This window comes from Hemitrygon akajei, chromosome 29, assembly GCF_048418815.1.
Source record: "Hemitrygon akajei chromosome 29, sHemAka1.3, whole genome shotgun sequence".
NCBI lineage: Eukaryota > Metazoa > Chordata > Chondrichthyes > Myliobatiformes > Dasyatidae > Hemitrygon > Hemitrygon akajei.
The window spans coordinates 16,157,933-16,180,619 of record NC_133152.1 but is presented as its reverse complement, the minus strand read 5'-3'; the positions used below and the strand labels follow the sequence as shown (position 1 = coordinate 16,180,619).

At 43.3% G+C, this 22,687-nt stretch overlaps 1 protein-coding gene across 2 annotated transcripts; it reads left to right on the top strand.

The window, feature by feature from the left end:
* Positions 1–461: 461 nt before the first annotated feature.
* Positions 462–20,166, top strand: ap5b1 (adaptor related protein complex 5 subunit beta 1). Of its 2 annotated transcripts, none has more exons than XM_073031746.1 (3): positions 462–530; positions 11,606–11,767; positions 14,405–20,166. In XM_073031746.1, the coding sequence occupies exons 2-3, from the start codon at positions 11,618–11,620 to the stop codon at positions 17,033–17,035; spliced, it is 2,781 nt and encodes a 926-aa protein (XP_072887847.1). In that variant the 5' UTR covers positions 462–530; positions 11,606–11,617; the 3' UTR covers positions 17,036–20,166. The 2 variants fall into 2 exon arrangements, with proteins under 2 accessions (XP_072887847.1, XP_072887848.1); XM_073031747.1 differs by lacking the exon at positions 462–530 and adding an exon at positions 11,276–11,333.
* Positions 20,167–22,687: the final 2,521 nt, after the last annotated feature.

Below are 22,687 nucleotides of genomic sequence, written 5' to 3'. Positions count from 1 at the left end.
GTTAGTGCAATGTGTGACCAACAATTGCATCGGACATTCTAAATTTCTCATCAAATGGAAATGATAATGCACTACAGAAACAAGCCCTTCGGCCCATCTCGCCGATGCCGTCCTGATTTTCGCCTAGCTCCATCTACCGCAACCAGGCGATACCCGTCTCGTCCATGTACCTATTCAAACTTCTCTTAAATGTTGCAGTTGAACCCATCCACCATTTCTGCTCGCAACTCGTTCACACTCGTGGACCGATTAAGATTTTTAAAACTCACGATAATTCTGACTACCAAGAAAGACCGGTGGGAGTTCGTTGCCAATTCGTATCATATTGAACTCCAGGCAAATAACTCCACTAGAGAAGATAATTCTAAATTAAGTGCTCACTTAATATCACCACTCTGAAGATGTGGCGGTATCCCCTGGATACCGCGGGAGCAACTTGCCCTGATTACATCATTTCCGGGAACCGCCTTCGCGTCATGTGACTGCAGCTGGGTCACCTGATCCGGGTCTACTTTGAGCCGCTTTTCCGGGTGAGCAAAGAAGCTTTGGGAGATAAATTTGGAGGGAAGGGGTAAAGGGAATCGTTTTCAGGTTGCCAAAACCGGGCAGCAGTGATAAGTAGTGTCAGGGGCTGTAATTATTCTGTATTATGTTTGGGAGGTCCTGGGGAAACGAGTTCTCGTCCATGGTCATGGGGTCACTTGTGTTGAGGTGATCAGAAGAGGGAGTTGGTTAAGTTCCTGCTGAAGGGTCTCGGCCCGAAATGTCGTCTGTACTCTTTTTGCATAGGTGCTCCCTGGCCTGCTGACTTCCTCCAGCATTTTGTGTCTGTTAGTCGGTTATAATTCACTGACCTGGCGTAGCCATCGAGTCATTGAGCGCTGACCCGCAGGAACAAGCCCTTCGGCCCATCTGGCCCATGCCGACCTGATTTTTGCCTAGCTCCATCTACCCGCTTACCCCTCTCACCCGCATACCTATCCAGACTTCTCTTAAATGTTGTGGTTGAACCCCATCCGGCATTTCTGCTCGCAACTCGTGGTGGAGTGAGTTGATAGAGTGGATGGCATCGATCATTAAAGAGTTTATACAGATTATTCCTAGCTAGGTTTCAGTTATGTTGATCCTTCAGTGACAGGTTGCTGTGTTGCATTTTTGCAGGAGGTTAGTTTTCTTGTTAAGTGTTTGAGTTTTACACCTTGGAGGTGGAGTGTATCGAATGGATCCACATTCTGACAAATATCCGTTTGGCTTATTCAGTAACATTGATAAAGCCATTATGGAGCCTTTAATTAAGACAGAGGTCCCTGCTGAGGGGATGGGAGGGAGGTGAAGCACATAAGGAAATGTAGATTCTTGTTGCAGAAAGATAAATTCTGATGTGTTTTTGTGACTGTGTGGCTAAGTACCGCTCCAGCAATGTATTCAAGTTTGCTGTGATGCCTCTGTTGTGGGCTGTATCAAAGGTGGTGATGAATCAGCATTCAAAAGGGAAGCAAAATTTGGCTGAGTGGTATCATAACAACAACCTCTCAATCAATGTCAGCAAGACCAAGGAAATGATTGTAGACTTCGGGAGAGGGAAACCAGCCAGAGGTCCATGAGCCAGTCATTATCAGAGGTGGAGAGGGTCAGTAACTTTAAATTCCTGGGTGTCACTATCTCAGAGGATGTGTCCTAGACCCATTATATAAATGTAATTGCAAAGAAAGCACGACAGTACCTTTACTTCACTAGGAGTCTGCAGAGATTTGGAATTACATCAAAAACTTAGTCAAACTTCTATAGATGTGTAGTGGAGAGTGTATTGACTGGCTGTGACATGGCCTGGTATGGGAACATCAATACCTTTGAAGGGAAAAGGTGGTGGATTCAGCCCAGTACATCACAGTTAAAGCCAGGTTCAGCCATCAGGCTTTTGAACAAAAGAGGATAACTACACTCATAGGTTGGGATGTTCCCACAACCAATGATCTCACTTTAAGGACTGGTTATATCATGCTATCGTTATTTATTGCTATTTATTTATATTTACATTTGCATAGTTGGTTGGCTTCTATGTTCTAGTTGATCTTTCATTGATCCTGTTATATAGATTTGCTGAGTGTGCCGCAGGAAAATGAATTTCAGGGTTGTAGGTGGTGACATATGTACTCTGATAATAACATTTACTTTGAACTTTGAGATCCATCCACCAGTTGCAGGCCACGACCCCTGCAAGAGAGTCTTCTGAAAGTGAATTGAGAAAGGTATTGGATGATGCCAAAGAAGGGCTCAAGGATTGCATTGGAAAACTCAAACATATCAAGGGGGAAAAAAAAGGTTAAAATGCCACGTCCAAGTTTTATAGAACGCATCTGGTTTCTTATAGTATCTGTGATAAAGTAGCCAGTGAGCTCGATCACCTGGAAGCTGAAGGAATTCTTCCTGAGGTTGAGTGTAGCCCATGGGCAACACCAGTGGTCCCAGTATCCAAGAGGAAAGGGAACTGTCAGGATCTGCGGTGAGTGGTCACCGTCAAGCCAGTACTGAAAGTAGATCAATACCTTCTGCTCAGGATAGAAGATACCTTTGCAAATCTTTCTGGAGGAAAACACTTCAGTAAAGTCTACCTACAGATGGAAGGAGGACTATAAGCACTCACAAAAGGACTTTATCGTTATAATAGGCTTATTTTTGGAGTAGCTTCTGCAACTGCACACTGGCAGAAAGCTATAGACCAGCTTGCTGTAAAGTTGCCCAGGCGCTCAGTGTTACCTGGATTGACATCCTTGTTATTGGTAAGGATGACAGGGAACATATCCAAAATCTCAAGACAGTGTTAAAAATATTAGAAGATTATGGGCTCAGAGCCCAAAGCAACAAGTGTGAATTCTTTTAACAAGCGTCGCTTACTGTGGTGACACCATTGATGCACCAGCATTACACAAGAGTGCTGAGAAAATTCAAGCAGTGGTGGATGCCCCAAGCTCTACGGTCGTGTCACAGTTGTGGTCCTTTCTAGGATTTGTTAATTACTGTAACAGGTTCTTGCTCCACCCCTTGAACTGATCACTACAGGTCAGAAAGAAATGGCAGTGGACAAAGTAGTGTGAGATGGCTTTCCAAAAGACAAATGAAATGGTGATGCCAGACACTGCACTCTCACGTTATGATCCACATTGTCCTGTGAATCTTGCCTGTGATGCCCCATAGTCCTTACCACTGCAGAGGAAAAAACACACACAGCTTTACAGAGAGGCCTTGAATCTGGTTTGGGGTGTAAAATGTTTCAACCAGTGCTTGCATGAGGGAGAGTTTACCCTCTATTGATCATCAACTACTAGTGGACATTTTAAATCCAAGAAGGGCATTTGACTAACAGCAGTAGCACAATTGCAGAGATGGGCTCTGTTTCTTGGAGGACACAATTCCAAAATCAAATTCAAGAGGACAGCTAATCATGGAATTGCTAATGGATTGTCCTGTTTACCCTTGGTAAAGGAAATGCCTGAAAAGTTTATAAAAGAGGACACTCATCTTGATGTGTTCTCCCTAATGCAAATTGAAAGTATCCCTGTTATGGCAGAGATGATCAAAAGGGAAACCAGAAAAGTCCCCACACTGCCTTAGGTCTACATTAAGTCCCCACACTGCCTTAGGACGACCCAGAATGACTGAAATGTGCAGTAGAAATTCCAGTTTCCGCTTTTTTTTTACCAGCATTGCAATGAACTTGCACTTGACAGGAGTTGCCATGTGGGGATTGAGCGTTGTTGTACCATCTGAGCTGAGAGACGTGTGGAGCTACATGCTGGTCATTGAGGTGTGTTCAAAATGAAGGCGTTAGCACAAAGCTTTGGTAGCCTTGGGATAAATCGGCAGATCGAGCAGCTTGCCAGGCGCTGTTTGGGATGCCAGCACACCCGGATGAAAGGTGTCCAGAGCTGTCAGCCCCATTTCCTGCAGCCCTAGAGTCCACTCCTACAACCAGCATGGAGGAGGCCCCAGAACCCAAGATTTTTTTGCAACCACAAGTTTCACCTGCCAAGTAGAGTGATCCCAGCCCCGTCATGAAAAGTGTTAGTCGACAAGTATAAAAAAATCCTTCACAATGATTAAATCTTTAGTCATTGATCTTTAGAGACAATAAAAAATCTACTATGTTGTGGATGTCTAATATTAGTTGTAGTATATGGTATATATAGTGTATTGTGGAGATGTATATAATGACTAGAGAGCAATACGTTCCATATTTCATTTGAGTTGCATTCTATATTGAGTTGGAGTTTATTGTTAAGCATGGAGGAGTGTTGTGTATTTAATATTTCAGTCATATTTGAGTAATACTGTAAATATATTATTTGATAGTATTTGTTGTTTACATAATTCATTACTGGCATAGGACAGGAAGGCATGGTAGGGTAGTGGTTAGCACAATGCTTTACGGTACCAGTGACCTGGGTTCCATTCCCGCCGCTGCCTGTAAGGTGTTTGCACGTTCTCCCCGTGACCATGTGGATTTCCTCTGGGAGCTCCAGTTTCCTCACACATTCCAAAGACATACAGGTGTTACGTAACCCCGTAACCAGGTAACTTACCAGCAAAGATAGATGGATCAGCTGAGTCGGATGCTACTATTTTCAAACGTTTTATTCAAAAAGGGCACAAACGTATGGTTAATACAAACACATTCAGATCATATACATCGTCAAAACTCAATCTAAAACACCGGTGTAACTATAATCAATCAGAAATAAGCTCTACAGTTGTCTAGGGGTAATACTGAGTCCAATTGAAATATAAAGAGTCACTCAGAAGTTTGCAGGCTTTTCCCTTTTTGGGAACCGCTGGGGTTTTCACGTTGTAGAGAGAGAGAGAGATGATTTAGAAAAGATAAACACTTGCCCGTCGTCTTGGCAGAGCAAATCCTTGGAATCAGGGGAGCAGACTTCCCCGTTGTTCGTTAAAAGCAGTCTTCGTTGGTTCTAGCCACAGATTCGAAATTCGGAATCTAACGCACGTGGCTTCCTTCAAAATGGCTTCCCGCTCCCACGAGAATCGATATCGTGCTTCCTTGGTGTCTCCTGGGTGCGTCTGAGGGTCCCCCCCCCCCCTCAGACCCTCCTTTATACTTCTTCACGGGATCGCAGGTGTCAATCAAGTTGCAGGTAATGCGATCTCTCTCTCAACCAGCCCACTTTGCCCGAGGGCTTTTCACGTGGTCTCCATGAGACAATAGTCAATGTCACCTTTATTCTGCTTCTTGGGAGAACGTGGTCTCTCTCTCTCTCTCCCATTTTCCTGTGTCTATTCAGCACGTCTCTTCCTCTTTTGGGTCAGCTGACCCCCCCTTGACTAGGGTTCTTGAGATTCTCACAAAAGAGGGGGCCGACGGCATAACACAGGTTGGTAGGTTTAGTAGGTCTTTGTAAATTGTGCCACGATTATGCCAGGATTAAATCAGGAGATTGCTGGCTGGTGTGGCTCGAATGTCAATAAATATATAAGAGTATGCGAATGACATACATTTTCATGCCACCAGGTCATAAGTGCGTGTCTTGCTTAAAGTAAAAACAAAACCAAGCACACACATCTCCCGGCTCCATGTTTTTCTTTCAATTAGTTTTATGTTTTGGAGTTACAAAACATAACATCATCTTTAGTCATCAATACAACTTGGTTGGATTTAGTCTGTGGTTGATTGTAGTTGTCTTTAACACTGTACTGCTTGAAATCAACTATCATTAGTAAGTCCACGGTGAAACCTGCATCATTTGTTTTAACCTTGTCCAGAGTTACAACAAGAGTGTATTTATTGATAGAGGGATAGTGGAACTCGCGCAATCATCTTGAGTTACAAGATATTCATAGGATTATTGTATGAGCATTGAAGGATCCCATATTTCCTGTCCTTGGTCTGTGAAAGTGCTATTGTCTGATAAAGTTTTGGGGCACTTTCAGTTGTATTTTCAGTTATGATCATAATTGAAATGGCTTGTTAGAATCGTCAAATTATTCATTGGTCATGCATTTTTCCTCATGCTTCCAGTAACATAAACAATGTCTTACGGTCTTTATAATCTCATGACATGTCATTTGATCCATCAGGTCTATGCCAGCTCATAAAGTCATATAGCACAGAAACAGGCTCTTTGACCCATTGACCATCAAAGTTCAAAGCAAATTTATTATTAGATACTTACAAGTCATCATATGCAACCCTGAGATTCTTTTTTGGTGGGCATGATCAATAAATCCACAGAATAATAACCACAACAGAATCAATGAAAGACTGGCCAACTAGAGTGTTCAGCCAGAGTGCAGAAGACAACATGCAGTGCAAATGTAAAAGAAGAAATAATAATAAATAATTAAGCAATAAATATTGAAAACATGAGATGAAGAGTCCTGGAAAGTGAGTCCATTGGCTGTAGGTACATCTCAATGATGGGGCAAGTGAAGCTGAGTGAGGTTACTTGCTTTGGTTCAAGAACCTGATAGTTGAAGGATGGTAACTGTTCCTGAACCTGGTGGTGTGAGTCCTGAGGCTGCTGTATCTTCCTGATGGCACCAGTGAGAAGAAAGCATGTCCTGGGTGGTGAGATCTCTGATGATGGATGCTACTCTCCTGCGGCAGTGTTTCATGTAGATGTGCTCAATGGTTGGGAGGGCTTTACCCATGATGGACTGGGCCATAAGAAATTTGCGTAGGATTTTCCAGTGAAGGGCACTGATATTTCTATACCAAACTATGATACATCAGTCAGTATACTCTCCACTACACATCTATAGAAATTTGTCAAAGTTTTTACATGTCATGCCGAAGCTCCACAAACTCCTAAGTAGATGTACTACCGTGCTTTCTTCGTAATTGCATTTATATGCTAGGCCCAGGGCAGGTCCCCCAAAATGATAACACCCAAGAATCTAAAGTTGCTGACCCTCTCCACCTCTGATCCTCCGATGAGGACTGGCTCATGGACCTCTGGTTTCCTCCTCTTAAAGTCTATAATCAGCTTCTTGGTTTTGTTGACTTTGAGTAAGAGGGTGTGGTTATGGCGTCATTCAGTCAGATTTTCAATCTCCCTCCTCTTTGCTGATTCATCACCACCTTTGATTCGGCCTACAACAGTGGTGTCGTCAGCAAATTTAAATATGATATTGGAGCTGTGCTTAATCTCACAGTCAAAGTGTAAAGTGTCAATTATCTAATTAAACTAACCCCACATTAATCCTTTATTAGATTCACTCTGTAGTTGTCCTTAACACTGCAGTGCTGAATTTAACCAACATCACTAAGCCAATAGATTCTACCATCACACTAGGGTTAATTTACAGAGGTCACTTAACCTTTCAACCTACACATCTTTGGATTGTGGGAGGAAAACAGAGCACATGAGTGCAACCCACACTACCTTATGGAGAATGTGTGAACTCCATATAGACGACAGGGTTGAACCTGGATCTCTAGAGTAGTGGCTCTACAAAACAAAGAAAACTACTAAACACGTTATTAGTAACGATCACCACTAACAATGGAGAGGCAAGCAGAGGCGGGAGCGAGGGAAGTCTGGACGTCCGATTGATTTGAACTGCTGGCCTAATTGGAAAGGTCAGGTACGAGCTGAACCATGGCGGTGGTGTTCACGTCCCAGAGCTGTCCAAGAGCGAAGAACAACCCAGTGTTTGGACGATGATCTTGGTTCTGCTCATTCTCCACAACGTGTACTCTGCACTGAGCTGAGGCTGTGGCCTGCTCCGGCTGCAGGGGTGCCCGGCTCCGTGTCTGTGGTCCCGTGGCATTTACTCTGCTCTGAGCTGAGCTGAGGCTGTGGCCTGCTCTGGCTGCAGGAGTGCCCGGCTCCGTGTCTGTGGTCCCGTGGCATTTACTCTGCTCTGAGCTGAGCTGAGGCTGTGGCCTGCTCTGGCTGCAGGGGTGCCCGGCTCCGTGTCTGTGGTCCCGTGGCATTTACTCTGCTCTGAGCTGAGCTGAGGCTGTGGCCTGCTCCGGCTGCAGGGGTGCCCGGCTCCGTGTCTGTGGTCCCGTGGCATTTACTCTGAGCTGAGCTGAGGCTGTGGCCTGCTCCGGCTGCAGGGGTGCCCGGCTCCGTGTCTGTGGTCCCGTGGCATTTACTCTGCTCTGAGCTGAGCTGAGGCTGTGGCCTGCTCCGGCTGCAGGGGTGCCCGGCTCCGTGTCTGTGGTCCCGTGGCATTTACTCTGCTCTGAGCTGAGCTGAGGCTGTGGCCTGCTCTGGCTGCAGGGGTGCTTGGGCTTCGTGTCTTTCGTAAAACCTCAGTCCTCAATGCTAGCGCGATTTCTTTTCTCTCTGCTGACTTTTTTTTAATGGTTCTTTTGGGGTTTCTTTGTCTTGTGGCTCTCAGCAAGAAGATGAATCTCAAGGTTGTATAATGTATACATACTTTGATGATAAATGTACTTTGAAACCAGAGCATCCATGATAATTTGATTAAATTCAACAATATAGTGCATTTAAAAATAATACTTTTATATGACGCCTCCTTAGATCTCTGAAACACCTAAAGGACATATAACAAATTGCCTTTAAAAAAAACACACACACAGAAACTATATATACAAACACATTTGGGAAAATGATAAAATATTGTAGTTAATTGCTCCTATGATGGTCTTTTATACATTAAACAGTAATTGATGGAGTTAGACAGGCATGGGTCAGGCAGCATCTGGAAAAAGAGGAGGAATGCCAGTGGTGTGGATAGGATCCTTTAGAACCAAAATTCATATCTAAATTACAAGCAGTTTGAGGCATTAATGGACATGTAATATTGCAGATTACCCAATGTAAAACTGGAAGTAGCCTAATATAGTGTCTGATATCCCTCCTTGATCAATCACAGAGCCCATACTTGCTTGTTTCTGCGGCAGACCCTGTAAGCTAAGTCATTGAGTTATAGAAACGTACAGCATGGAAATGGGTCATTCCGTCGACCTCGTGCTGCCGACCAGCAGGCAGTCTCTGTATTTAATCCCATCTCCCAGTACTAGGCTTTCTCTGCCTTGGTGATTCAAGTACTCATTCAGTTGCCTCTTAAATGTTGTAAATGACCCAACTTCAACCAATGAGTCAGAAATGTTATTCCAGGTTCTTTCCACTCTCTGGGGGAAGAAGGACCCCTCAGATCTCCTCCAGATCTCTTACGTTGTAAATCTAAGTCCTTTTAGGTTTATCTGTCTCTGATACAGCGAAAGGTTTCCTGCAGTCTACCCTACCTAAGCCCTCATAATTTTATTTACCTCAACCATGTCCCCTTTTCTCCTCGTGACTGAATTGCATCATTCCAGGGAACATCCTGATCAATCTCTTCTGCACCTTCTCCACATGATCACATCCTCCTGTAATGTGACCAAAACTGCACACAGTGTTGCAGAGCTCTGGGCAATGTTTTATAAAGTTAGAGCAGAAACCTCTCCCTGCTTCTTGTGTCCATTGCCCTGAGAAATGAAGGCCAGTATCCTTCCAACCTTTGCGTTCCTGTGTTAACACCTTCAAGGATCAATGAGTGTTGCCAAAATGAAACAGTGATCTTCTGAAAACAAAACAAATGCAACAAATTGGAAGCAAAAACAGAAAATGCTGTAAACATTTTGTATCTGTGGAGAGAGACATAGTCGAAGTTTCTAGTCGAAGTATCTGCATCAGGATGGGATTGGCCTGATATGTTAAAAACAGAAATTAGTCTTCAGAATGCAAGTGGGAGTGGACCAGGGTATTGGGGCAGCACGGTAGTGTAGCGATTAGCACAATGGTTTATGGTACCAGCAACCCAGGTTAAATTCCCGCTGCTGCCTGTAAGGGATTTTGTATGTTTTCCCCGTGACTGGCGTTACACAGTTCAAAGATATGCAGGTGGTAGGTAGATCGTTGTCCTGTGATTAGGGTAGGATTAAATCGGGGGTTGCGGGGCAGCGTGCCTCGAAGGGCCTATTCCACACTGTATCTCAATTTTTAAAAAAATATTTGGAGCATAATAAATACAAATTCTTAGAGAAAATTGCATTATCTGCTAAGACCACTTGTAACTGTCTCTGTTCGCTCAACGTAGTGTAATCTGTTGCCCAACCTATTACCACAGTTCCTCAGAAGAATGATAAGGTATTTCCAACAACAAATTGCTTGTCTGTGTAGCAGGGATTACATTGTGGCCAAACTGCTTCCTTTGAATTGCGCTTTTTAAAAAAACCTTTTCTCACCGCTTTAACATTGCATAATCAGATCCTGGCAGTCTGAAAATTCAATGCCTGTTTGCGTAGCTTTAATTAAGTGCGCATGTGAAAAGGAGCTGGTTTACTGCTGTTCCTCCTCTGGAAAGCAAGCAAGCTCTACATGGGTGTTGTTGCTATCATCACTTTGAATTGTGTGAAATCTGCAGGGATTATGTGTTTTCACTGTACTTAAGGACCCAAGGGAGAAGGGAACTTGTGTTCCACAAAGACAATACTTGAGTTTAGAAACATGCCCCACGTGAAGCTTGGCGGGGTAGATGCGGAGTTAGTATTTCTGCTGGCTTGATTGCCTAGGCCTAGGGTCACTGTCTCAAAGTAAAGGATCAGACGTTTGGGACAAGAACCATGGGTGATTGTCTTTGGAATTTACTGCCCAGTTGGGCTACGGAGGGTCAGTCACTGGATTGCTTTTTAAGCAGTAAATCTTTGTCACTGAAAGACCTACTGATGGTGAATTCAGACATCACTTTGTTCAATGGATGGAGTAGATAGGGTGGAGAGGTGACAGGCAATTTTTTCCTACTGTTTCTTACGTTCTTAAAACTTGGTTCCCCTTGGATAATGTTGCAGACCTCCTGTGAATGTTATTCCATGATACTCAGCTGAGAATGAGTGAGAATAGTGATAGATGGCCCAGTACATCACGAGTAAAGCCCCCCCCCCCCAACCACTGAGCGCACCTACATGAAACACTGTCGTAGGAAAGCAGCATCCGCCATCAAGGACACCACCACCCAGGACATGCTCTCTTCTCACTGCTGCCATCAGGAAAGAAGGTACAGGAGCCTCAGGACTCGCCCCACCAGGTTCAAGAACAGTTACTACCTCTCAATTATCAGGCTCTTGGGGGGGGAAAAAGAAGATAATTACACTCATCTATTGAGATGTTTGCACAACCAAGTCCTCACTTTAAGGACTCTTTATCTTGTTAGTTCATGATCTTGTTATTTATTGCTATTTATTATTCCTTGCACTTATACAGTTTGTTGTCTTCTGTGCTCTTGCCCTTTCTTGATCCTGTATTCAATAGATTTGCTGAGCTTGCCCACAGGAGAAAGAATCTCAGGCTTGTATGCGGTGACATGTATGTACTCTAATCATAAATTTTTCTTTGAACATAGTCGCACTTTAGATTGGTCATATTAGGCACTTAAGCAGACTGAGCACTTAAAGATAACTTCCCAAACTATTAAAATTACTAACCCACCCCCGCCCAACCCTCCCTTTCCCTGGAGATAATTGTGCGGTATCACTTCATTGTTGACCTACTGAAGATCTGATATTGGGCGGGGCTGAGAACATTGAGAAGGAGGATTTAAAGTGTGTTTGTCATCTATAACTTCCTCTCTGTTGTAGCAATTTGGTGCCATGGCTATGTCACCTCATTCCGAATGGGCCCAGAAGGTCGCTGCATTCCGTGCCAGCCCAACACGTTTCCTTGCCAGTACAACAGCTGAGAACTTTGTGCAAGATCTACTGAGAATCCTCACAGATGAGAAAATGGGCGAAAGTATAAAGGTACAACATAATTCTGTCCTAAACCAGAAAGGCTCATATATCAAATGTATATGGACTAATAAATTACAGTATTTACTAATGCATTTATTTTTTCCTTAAGATATTAATCATTATTGCAGTTTGACCATCACGGTCTGAATTCTGAAACGTCACCCAAGTGGTTAATGGTAACTCCTCTGCAGATTCGGCAGGTTGAGATGTCATCTGATGTCCACCCTTGTGGAAACTGCAGCTGGACAATATTTGGGGTAAAGGGAAGTGAGGTCAACTTTATCCCTGATTTAATAATTAGTTGGTTAGTTACTGTCTGTTACAATGCTGGCATTCAGTACAGCAATGAAGGTCCTCCTGTTTGTCTGTCCTTGGCCATCTTCTCTATTGTGCCCCAGTGTGTGGTTCAGGGTCCTCATTTCTGCCTCTGGTATGGTGCCGAGTTGTCTTTGGTCTCCTGCGGTTTCTTCCACCCTTCAGGGGGTTGTACATTCCAAAAACTGATTTTGGTCTTGGTCTAGGTGGTGTTCAGGGCTTCCTTCATTGTGCTTCCTCGCAGTTTTCACTACGATCAGTCGTGCAGATCCCAGGAATACCATTGCACACAGATGTGGCATTTTTCATTGCTGTATCTGTAACAATTTTTTTGAACAGTCAGGATTGTTGGCCATGAGCTGATCCCCTGAACCTGGAGGACCAGTGGATCATTCTTAGTGCGGCCTCTACCCTTTAATCTTTTTGGCATGGGTGACCCTACCAAGAGTCAAAGCACAAGGTCTTGACTCCAGCCAACATAGCTCTTTGGTTCATTGAGACACGCAAACCTCTAAACAATCGTCTTGGAGGATCTCCTATTTAATAATTTCTGTTAATTTAGCAGCAGTCAAGGATTAATCCCAGAGCTTTATTGGTTTGACTTTGTTGTTCATAACTTTTTAAGGAAAGGCATTTGTTCATAAGTTATCACGCCAGGTAACAGCATACAATATATTTTCACCAAAGGTCAACACTTTGCAGTCTGTTCAAGTTCAGATTTTCTCAGAGCTGCCACCCACAGAAGATATGAATCCAGAAAATAAAAAGCAGCAATGTAAAGTTAACCACATCATTATCTCTGTTGTCTTTCAGTGTTGCAAACACGAGAAATTCAGAATCTAGGAATGGGTGAACCATTGTCCTGTAGTTAACTTCCATCTACCCTTTTGTAGTTTTTAAACCCAGGCTATTTGTGTTTTTTTTTCCTGCACATCTTAATCTGCTGCCCTAAGTGTTGACACTTCTCCCTGCATCCTCAACATGTTGAAATCAAGATGCCTAGCAACATTTCACGCTTGCTTATCCCCCCAGAATCTCTTAATAGCACCAGCAGTCACTCCTTACTTCTGCAGTATACAGCCTTTTGAAGTACAAGTTTTTCACATCCAGTTGATGACTCCTGATTTACCTAATTTATGTCCTATACAAGACTCTTCCCTTTTTCCAAGGTCCTGGACTTTTAGTTATGCTTCTTGATGGTTATGGATAGAAATGTTCAATGGACTTGTTAAAAAAACAGTAGAACTTTATGAAAGATGCAACAGAACATATCAATACAAGAAACGAGCAGAAATAAGCTATTCTGCCTTTGAACATTTTTTTGTGAATTTAGTGGATTGACAGATGATCCAATCTTGGGCTCAGCACCATGCTCTCTCATAGCTTCTACCTCCCTTAGGTATCTGTCGTTGCCATCTTGAATTATTTGATGAATCCACCTTCACAGATCTGAAGTAGGGAATTCCCGAGATAGAAAGAAAAAAACCTCCTCATCTCCCTTTGAGATCGACAGTCCTTTATTCAGAAGCTGTGCCTTCTAGTTCCAGATAACTCCATAAGGAGAACAGCCTCTCAACAGCCATCCAGCCCAACCCATTCAAATTTTTATGTCTTGATATGATCACCTCCCGTACGGTAGCGTAGTAGTTAGCACAGTGCTTTACAGTACCAGTGACCCAGGTCAATCCCACCATTGCCTGTAAGGAGTTTGTACATTCTCCCCGTGACCGTGTGAGTTTCCTCCCACAGACAAAGATGTACCAGTTTGTGGGTTATTTGGCCATTGCAAATTGTCCCATGATTAGGCTCAGATTAAATTGGGAGATTGCTGGGCGGTGCAGCTCAAAGGCCTATTCTGCGTCATCTCAATCAATCAATCAATCAATCAATTAATCAATAAAAAAAATTATTTTGTACTCCAGTAAGCTTTGGCCCATCCCACACAGGCTTCTTGCATCGTTCACTTCATTGCAGAAATCAACATTGAAAACTTCCAATGCTTTTATATCCTTCCTTGTGCATGGAGACCAAATGTGCACAGAGTATTGTGGGTGAGGTCTCATTAGTGCTCTGTAAGAGGTCAACATTCCAATAGCCTTTATAAGTACTTGTGTCTGCACTTAAACTTGTGATTTTTAAGGTAACTGTGTATATTTGCAACACACAAAAAATGCTGGAGGAACTCAGCAGATCGGGCAGCCTCTATGGAGTAGAATAAGCAGTCAGTGTTTTGGGGCGAGACCCTTCCTCAGGACTCAGCATTTCGTGTGTGTATCTCTGGATTTGTGCATTGCAGAATCTCTTGTGTTGATGTGTTTATTTCCATTTCAGGTGCAGGTTCTGGCCGTTCTTCAGGAGTTTCCGACTTCGTTGTTCACCAGCTCGCAGTCAGCAGAAAGGGCGGTGGAATCGATCTTCAATAGCTATTTGCAGCTGCCGCTGGTGCTTAAGTTACTTACTCTGAAGTGCCAACTACTGCTGTCAGTAACCACCGTGGTAATTTCCACCGACCATCTGATTAGTGATCAGAAGGTATTGAAGAACTTGATGAAGCAGCTGTTGGATGTGGTGGGTGACTCAAACGATCACAAAAATGGTGTGAACTTTAGGCCTCTCAGGGCCATGGCGTGCAACTGCCTTCAAGAATTTGAAACTTGCTATCCAGGTCTCCTGTCGGGGAAACTGGAGCTTCTGTCTGCTCTGCGGAAAGAAGAGGTGACTCCATTGCACCAGGCCTACACGCTGCTGTACGGCCAGGCCTTGAAAAATGCAATTCACACCATCTCACAGGTGCATAATGCTTCTGAGGGGGCCATTCGTGAGATGCTGGTACGGAATGAAGGGATCAAGTGGAAGGTGATGGAGAAACAACGCGATTTGGCAGCTGTCACTATGACAACTAATTTCTCGTTGATGACTTCTGCTGATGAGACAAAGGAGTTGAAGTCTTGTGTATCGTTACTGCTGGAGGAATGCTTCCTCCTGACTCCGGTATCTCAAGCTATCTTGCTTCGAGAATTGGCCCAGATCGTAATTATGGTGCACTCACTTTCTCCAGCGATTTTCAGGTCACAGATATTGCGTCTGTTTGGGACAATGGATATATCCTTACTGCACACCATATTGTACATGAAAACAACCTTCACTGACAGCCTTTTCACAGCTGAGGACGAGAACCTCCTTTTGAAACGACTGGTTGTAATGGCCCAACACCCACTGCTCAACGTTCCTCTCAGACTCTTCTACATGGACTGTCTGCTCCACTTTCCTGAAAACCGTCCCATTAACTCTAACCTGGAGGAGAACCTTCCGGTTACATTCACCCCCAGGATGGCGAATTGCCTGTTCCCCACCCTCTTTAACGACAGCAGTACAATGCTGGCTCGTCTCAATCTGTTGAGTCTTGTGTGTCTTGAGAATACAGAGGAAGAAAGAGGGGTCACTGAGCTCTTTGATTACCTGATGTCTTTGTACAAACTGGTGGACATTAGTGGAAACAGGGAGAGAATAGTAACATTTTTCCAAGCTATGTACATATTTGTGGGACACTTCTATTCTAATGAAGAGTGCATGTCACAGTTGACTAACCATATAGTCCAGTTGTACAAAAAACACTGCAGCTTAGCTCCACATATGATAAACCTTTTAGATAGCACCCAAAACCTACTGGAAGATTGTAAGTGGTCTGTTTCACTAGCAGGGGCCCTGCAGAAGCTGGTAGTGGAACTACCATTTCAGCACTTGACTTCTTCTAATCTCATGTGGCACCTTAAGATCCTGGCTAGAGTGGCCAAAGAAAGCACAATAGCCCAGAAGGCAACCATTCAGTTCTTGCTGAGTGTCACTCAGTCATCCGACTTGTGTGAGAGGGGGGACTGGCGAATGGGGAATGCCATCCTGTCCGTCTGCAGGAACATCTTGCATTGTCAGAATCTGGAGCCCACCTTCAGGGCCCTGGCAGACCTCTTGCAGCACATCCACCTCTGGTTCCAAGATATTGACATCCAGGACCACGCTCACTTATATTACGTGCTACTCACTTGTCTCTCTGGCGAGAAGCTGTCAAGAGTTGTGGCGGCAGGACCAGGCAACTATAGTCAGGCCAAGATGCGCTCACTTTCCCTAATGGCAGAAAGTGCAGGCTCCTCAATCTCCATTCTTCCAATTAAGCATCCAATACTACAGCTGACTCCATTTCCAGAAGACGATTCTCCCACTGTCAGTCCTCCTGGAGAAACCAGTGACCAGGACCTCGAAATAGATTACTTTGAGCAATACTTGGAGCAGTTTCATGATCCTGGATTTGTTTCTACAATTGAACAGAAATTTTATTTGAGTTTTACAGAGGAAGTTGATTCTCATTTTCACAAGCTCTTTACCATACTTGTACACTTTGACTTGCAGAACTCCCACTATGAATCATTGAGAGATCTTCATGTACCCTGTCTTCTCTTCAACAAAGAGCCTCATGTTTTCTCCCTGGTGTTCAAGCCTCGGTTACCCTTCCCTTTCACCTTACACACCAACGCCATCTTTACCACAGAGGACGGTGACACTTACTGCAGTCAGCTCGAGCCTGTTGACATTGATTTCCCACGGCTCTTCCTGCCCTTCCCAGTGCCTCTCAGTTGGCCATCGGACGTCAAGGCTAGCCTTTTTAACAAGCTGTGGGCGTCACTGATCCAAACTGAATCCACCCAATCTGCTCTCAGTCGTTTCTGCTTTAAGATGGTCCAAAGATCTCTGTGTGATCTTGTACAGTCACATTTTCAGAAGTACGTGGTCTCACAACATTCAGAACCGGAATCTTACCAAGTTTTTCTCTTCCTGCCCCCGCGCGTCAATATTTTATTCCAACTAGAACAAATGGATGATATTGTGAAGGTTGATATAGTCACAAATAACTGGAAACTTTTACCATTCATTAATTCTTACTTTCTGGACGTGACGTCTGAAAAATAGCACAGAGGCTTGCTGCAAAACTGGTCATCTGAGTGAGGCATTGCAGTAAACTAGTTTTAGTGCTATTCTGGGTGCAAACATTTTTATTCAAAGTATAAAAATAACTGAAATATTGCTGAGTGAGAGCTATCTGTTAAAAGGCACTGTAGGCGAGACATTTTCAAATGGAACATTCAACATTATTGCAGTTCTGTCTTGGTTGTTACAAAGGAACATCTATAAAGGTCTACCACTAAGGATAGACTACAAAAAACGCTGGAAATTTTTATTTTTCAGACCAGAACTATTGCTATTTTAGTCCTTTATCTGGTTTGTTAATCGTAACTCAGGTAATGATAGACATGCTTTATGCTGACAGACGCACTTTAAGTTTCACTGTCCATTGTTTCAGTTCCTTATCCCTGTATTGCAGGGGTTCCCAACATTTCTTATGCCATGGACCCCTATAATTAACCGAAGGGTCCGTGGACCCCAGGTTGGGAATCCCAGCTGTACAGCAATTCCTTCTGAATATTCCGAGATACCAGCAGGTTATATAATCAGTCTTGGCGCTGATGCCCATGCAAATGGACTGTGGAGAAGAAATTAATTTCAGGAAAGGAGGAAGGAAATGATGTGCGAAAAATAGTTTGCTCAAAATCATTATGTGCTGGCAATTGACACTGATCAATATATATGGCTTTCTTTTTAACTTAACTGATTCAGTATTGCACATAAGGAGTAAAAATAAATTATTTTTATACGGGCCTCAATATACTCTCCCAACATTGAAAAGGATTTAATGTTTTCATATGACATAAGGCAGACCATTTGGCCCATCACTGTCCCTCAAAGCATTCCCATCAGTGCCAATTCCCATAACCTTTTCACTCTCATATGCTCCATAAATCCTAACTGGATTTCCTTTGAAATTTCAGACTCTTACTTTATAGACTCTGAATGGAAGGAACGGCAAATCAGCAGTTTCTGAGGGGCTGCTATTAAATATGTTTAAAACTAGAATTCACAGTGCGGAAAAAATAAGAACTGACAGTTCAACATAAACTTGACGCTCGGGCCTTTCTGAAGGAGATAAATGAATGCTGATAGCACTGGACAACAAATTTTTTCAAAAGTGTTGCTTCCTCAGAATTGTATTTTCCTTTATGATAGACCGCTTGAAGCTTGACACAGATATAGTTTCAGTCTACTTATATCACGTAAGAATTTGGAGAAGCAAGTAATTAACTTTTATTGAATATATTGTGTTCAATTGTATAATAGTGCTGACACTTTGCAATAGTTCAACTAAACTGAAAATGTTCTGTTAATGATTTTCATTTGTACTCAGTGTCTGTGGATTCTCACTTAAGTGTCCCAACAAAAATAAGCCAGATTGATGGATTTCAGTTGTCCTGATACCGTTTTTCCATGACCGCAATCTCACGGTGAAACCTTTCACCATCCTCGTAACTGATCCTCGTAGCTTTGCAGGGAAGAAGTCTGAATTGAAATGCAGAAAATGAGTCATCCGTGATACATTGTACTTAATGGTTTTGCATGCTTGAAGGATGTTGTCAACCAGCTGCATGTAGCTTGGTGCTCTACAGTTGCGAAAAGAAAATTTCAGCAACTTCCTTGAATGTCTTCCATGTGATTTTTTTTTTCCGGTCCCACTAGAAGTTCTTCAAATTGCCTGTCATTGATGAGTGGCTTAATTTATGGACCAACAAAAATGCCTTCCTTAATCTCAGCAACGGATATACTGACTTGAATTGTGAATTGAAACTAGGTGATTTTTTTTAAAATGGTGAGTGATAGGGAAATTTCATGGTAATTTTCATGATTTTCAAAATCCATATGATATGCCCAAAAGTATTCGGGAAGCAAAATGTATATTCTTCAGTGAAATCTATATTGCTAATGTTAAGACATGTAGCTATTCTGATTGTGATTGTGGTTTGTTATTTTTATTTTATATACGGTATATATAATTTTTAATTACTTCAAGGGATCTGTGCTTTGTAGTCTGAACCAGCAATTAATTACCCATCCCTTGTTGCCCTTAAGAAGGTGGTGGTGAGCTGCCCTCTTTAAACTGCTGCAGACCTTACGGTGTGGTGATACGGACAATGCTGTTAGGGAGGGAGTTGCAGAATTTTGACCAGGAATGGTGAAGGAACAATAATGTACCTCAAAGGTGGAATAGTGTGTGGGTTGGAGGGCAACGTCCAAGTGACGGTATTCCCGTCCTTTTGCTGCCCTTGTCCTTCGGGCTAATGGAGGCCATGGGCTTGGGATGGGCTGTTTCAGGAGTCTCTGTGAGTTGCTGTAGTGCATCCTGTAGACAGTACCTACTGCTGCTACTGTAGAGGAGCCGGTGGCAAAGCGAGTGAACAGTTGTAGGTGGGGTGTATCTCAAGTGGACTTCTGTGTCCTGTGTGTTGTTGAGCTTCCTAAGCATTAAAAACAAAGCCCGAGAGGAGTTTATTCTTTCTTTTGTGTTGTTGAAGTTGTACTCATCCAGATAAGTGGGCAGTGTTCCACCACACTCCTTGAGTCTTATAGGTGGGGAGTACAAGCTTTGGGAAGTTAGAAAGTGAGATTCGCACCACACAGTTCCTAGCCTCTGGGCTATTCCCATAGCCACATTGTGATTGTGGTTACTCCAATTTAACTTCTGGCCAATGGTACCCCTCTAAACCCTCCCCCCCCAGCTGTTTGATAGTGGAGAAAACTTTTCTGTTTACCATTCTGCACAGACTTGACAGCAGCTTTGTTGAATGAAATTTGCAGAAGATTTTAACCCTATATTTGCAATAGTATTAGATGGGGAGTGTAGAGTTTTACACATAAAGAAAAAGAAGCCTTGCATTTAGGCATCATTTTGGTCTGGGGATGTCTCAATGCACAGAAAGTACCTTATGAACTGTGGTTACAGTCTTAATATTTTTCAGCTGTTTCTTGGGATTGAGGGTGATGTGCTTCCACTTCAGTTCTGTGTGGGATAATGAGATCAGCATGAAATGTGCAGGCTGCTTAATGGCTGGGCAGGAGATGGTAGCGGTGATGGGTAGTGTAGGAGGTGATGTATTCCTACCCCTGTATCTTTTTGGTATTCTGAATGTTTCCAATAAAACTTGCCCATTTGAGCTGGCTGAGTGTAATCCGAGTCTCGAAGCTGGGAGAGGACAACTTGTTATTTCACTTATCCTGCTGGTGGATTTGAAGGATATTATTGGTGTGTCCAGTGCCAGCTCTTGATAGTACATGAGTCTGCAGATAAGAGGGAAGAGATCACTCCCCAGAAGATCATGAATTACAGTCTAGGCTGACAATCTTTTCCTGGAACAAGATGGTATTCCTGATGAAGTTTGAAAACTTGGCAGAGAAGTGCCTCTGACACAAATCTAGAAGGCCAAATACTATGTTGGCGCACTGGAGACAGGTAACTTTCATAATTAATGAAAACCCCTCACTGAGAGGTTGCTCCCAAGGCATGGAAGATAGTCCACATTCGCTAGAGTTTTGGCTGGATCTTGACTGTAGGACAGCTGGAATTATGCAGTGGTAGGAAAGCACCTTGCTTTGCGTATAGAGCATAGAACTGTACAGCACAAGAACAGGCCCTTCAGCCCACAATGCCTAACTCTTCCGCCACTGCATGATCTGTATTCCTGCATATCTATGCGTCCATTTAACTCTTAAATGCCATTATCATGTCTGCTTCCACCACTAGTCATGGCAACCCATTTCAGGCACCTAATGCGCTCTCTCGTTTTAGAAAAATACTTGCTTTGCACATCTCCTTTAAACCTTCCCCCTTCGACCTTAAATGTATGCCCTCTAGTATTGGATATCTCTACCCAGAGAGAAATGATTTATGCTTTGTATGCTTCAGCTCTGACTTGAACATGGACTGAGAATACACATGTTCATGTGTATCATCTGCAGCTCACTGGCTGAAGCTGGAGTGGAGATAATGACAGTTGCATGATTTATTTATTTATTTGGAGATACCGCGCAAACTAGGCCATCCCGCCACCAGGCAACCCCCACGATTTAACTCTAACCTAATCAGCGGGCAATTTACAATTAACCTACTAATTGTCTTTGGGCTGTGGGAGGAAACCAGAGCACCGGAGAATGCACAAACTCCTTACTGAGGATGCTGGGAGTGAACTCTGGGTTTCAACCTGAAGTGTCATCAATTCCCTTCTTCCCTCAGATGTGTCTTGACCCTCTGAGCTCTCCCACCGGACCTGCTGCGCCTTTGACTCTGAACTTCCGCTCTGAATTGGTTTGGTGCATCACCACGTTCTAACTTAATTTTCCAAAAAAGTACAGGCTGTGCAGGTGATGTTGATAAACATTAAAGAATGTCATGCATTACGTGTGATTGTACCTGTTCACTACTCACTGAATGGACAGTAAGCAGTGAGCTCAGAAGTGGCATGAGACTATCCAGAACCATAAGACACAGGAGCAGAATTAGGCCATTTGGCCCATCAAGTCTGTTGCACCATTCAGTTATGGTCGATCATTTCTTTCCCCCTCCTCAGCCCCACTCCCTGGCCTTCTCCCTCTAACCTTTGATACCATGTCCAATCAAGAACCTATCAAGCTCTGCCTTAAATACACCCAATTACCTGGCCTCCACAGCTGCCTGTGGGTAATAAATTCCACAATTTCACCAGCCTCTGACTGAAGAAATTTCTCCACGTGTTTTATATGGATGGCCCTCCATACTGAGGCTACGCCCTCTTGTCCTAGACTCCCCCACCATGGGAAACAACCTTTCCACATCTACCCTGTCTAGGTCTTTCAGTATTCGTAAAGTTTCAATGAGATCCCCCCTCAGGACTAAATTCCAACAAGTACAGAATCAGAGCTATCAAATGTTCCTCATATAACCTTTTCATTCCCAGAATCATCCTTGTAGCCTCTCCAATACCAGCACTTCTTTTCTTAGATGAGGAGCCCAAAACTGTTGATAATACTCAAGGTGAGGCCTCACCAGTTCCTTATAAAGCCTCAGCATTACATCCCTGCTCTTGTATTCTAGACATCTTGAAATGAATGCTAACATTGCATTTGCCTTCCTCATCACCAATTCTATCTGCAACTTAACCTTTAGTGTGTTCTGCACAATGATTCCCAAATCCCTTTGCATCTCAAATTTTTGGATTTTCTCCCCATTTAGAAAATAGTCTGCCCACCTGTTTCTACTACCAAAGTGCATGACCATGCATTTTCCAACATTGTATTTCATTTGTCAATCTCTGAATCTAAGTCCTTCTGCAGCCTACCTGTTTCCTCAACACTACCCGCCCCTCCACCAATCTTCATATCATCTGCAAACTTGGCAACAAGGCCATCTATTCCGTCATCGAAATTATTGATATACGGCATAAAAAGAACCCCCATGGAACACCATTGTAGTCACTGACAGCCAACCAGAAAAGGATCCTTTTATTTGCTGCCTCCTACCAATCAGCCAACGCACTAACAATGCCAGTAACTTGCCTGTAATACCATGGGCTCTTAATTTGCATTTGTTAAAGGCCTTCTGAAAGTCCAAATATACAACATCCACTGCATCCCCTTTATCTATCCAACTTGTAATCTCAAAGAATTCCAACAGATTCATCAGGCAAGATTTTCCCTTGAGGA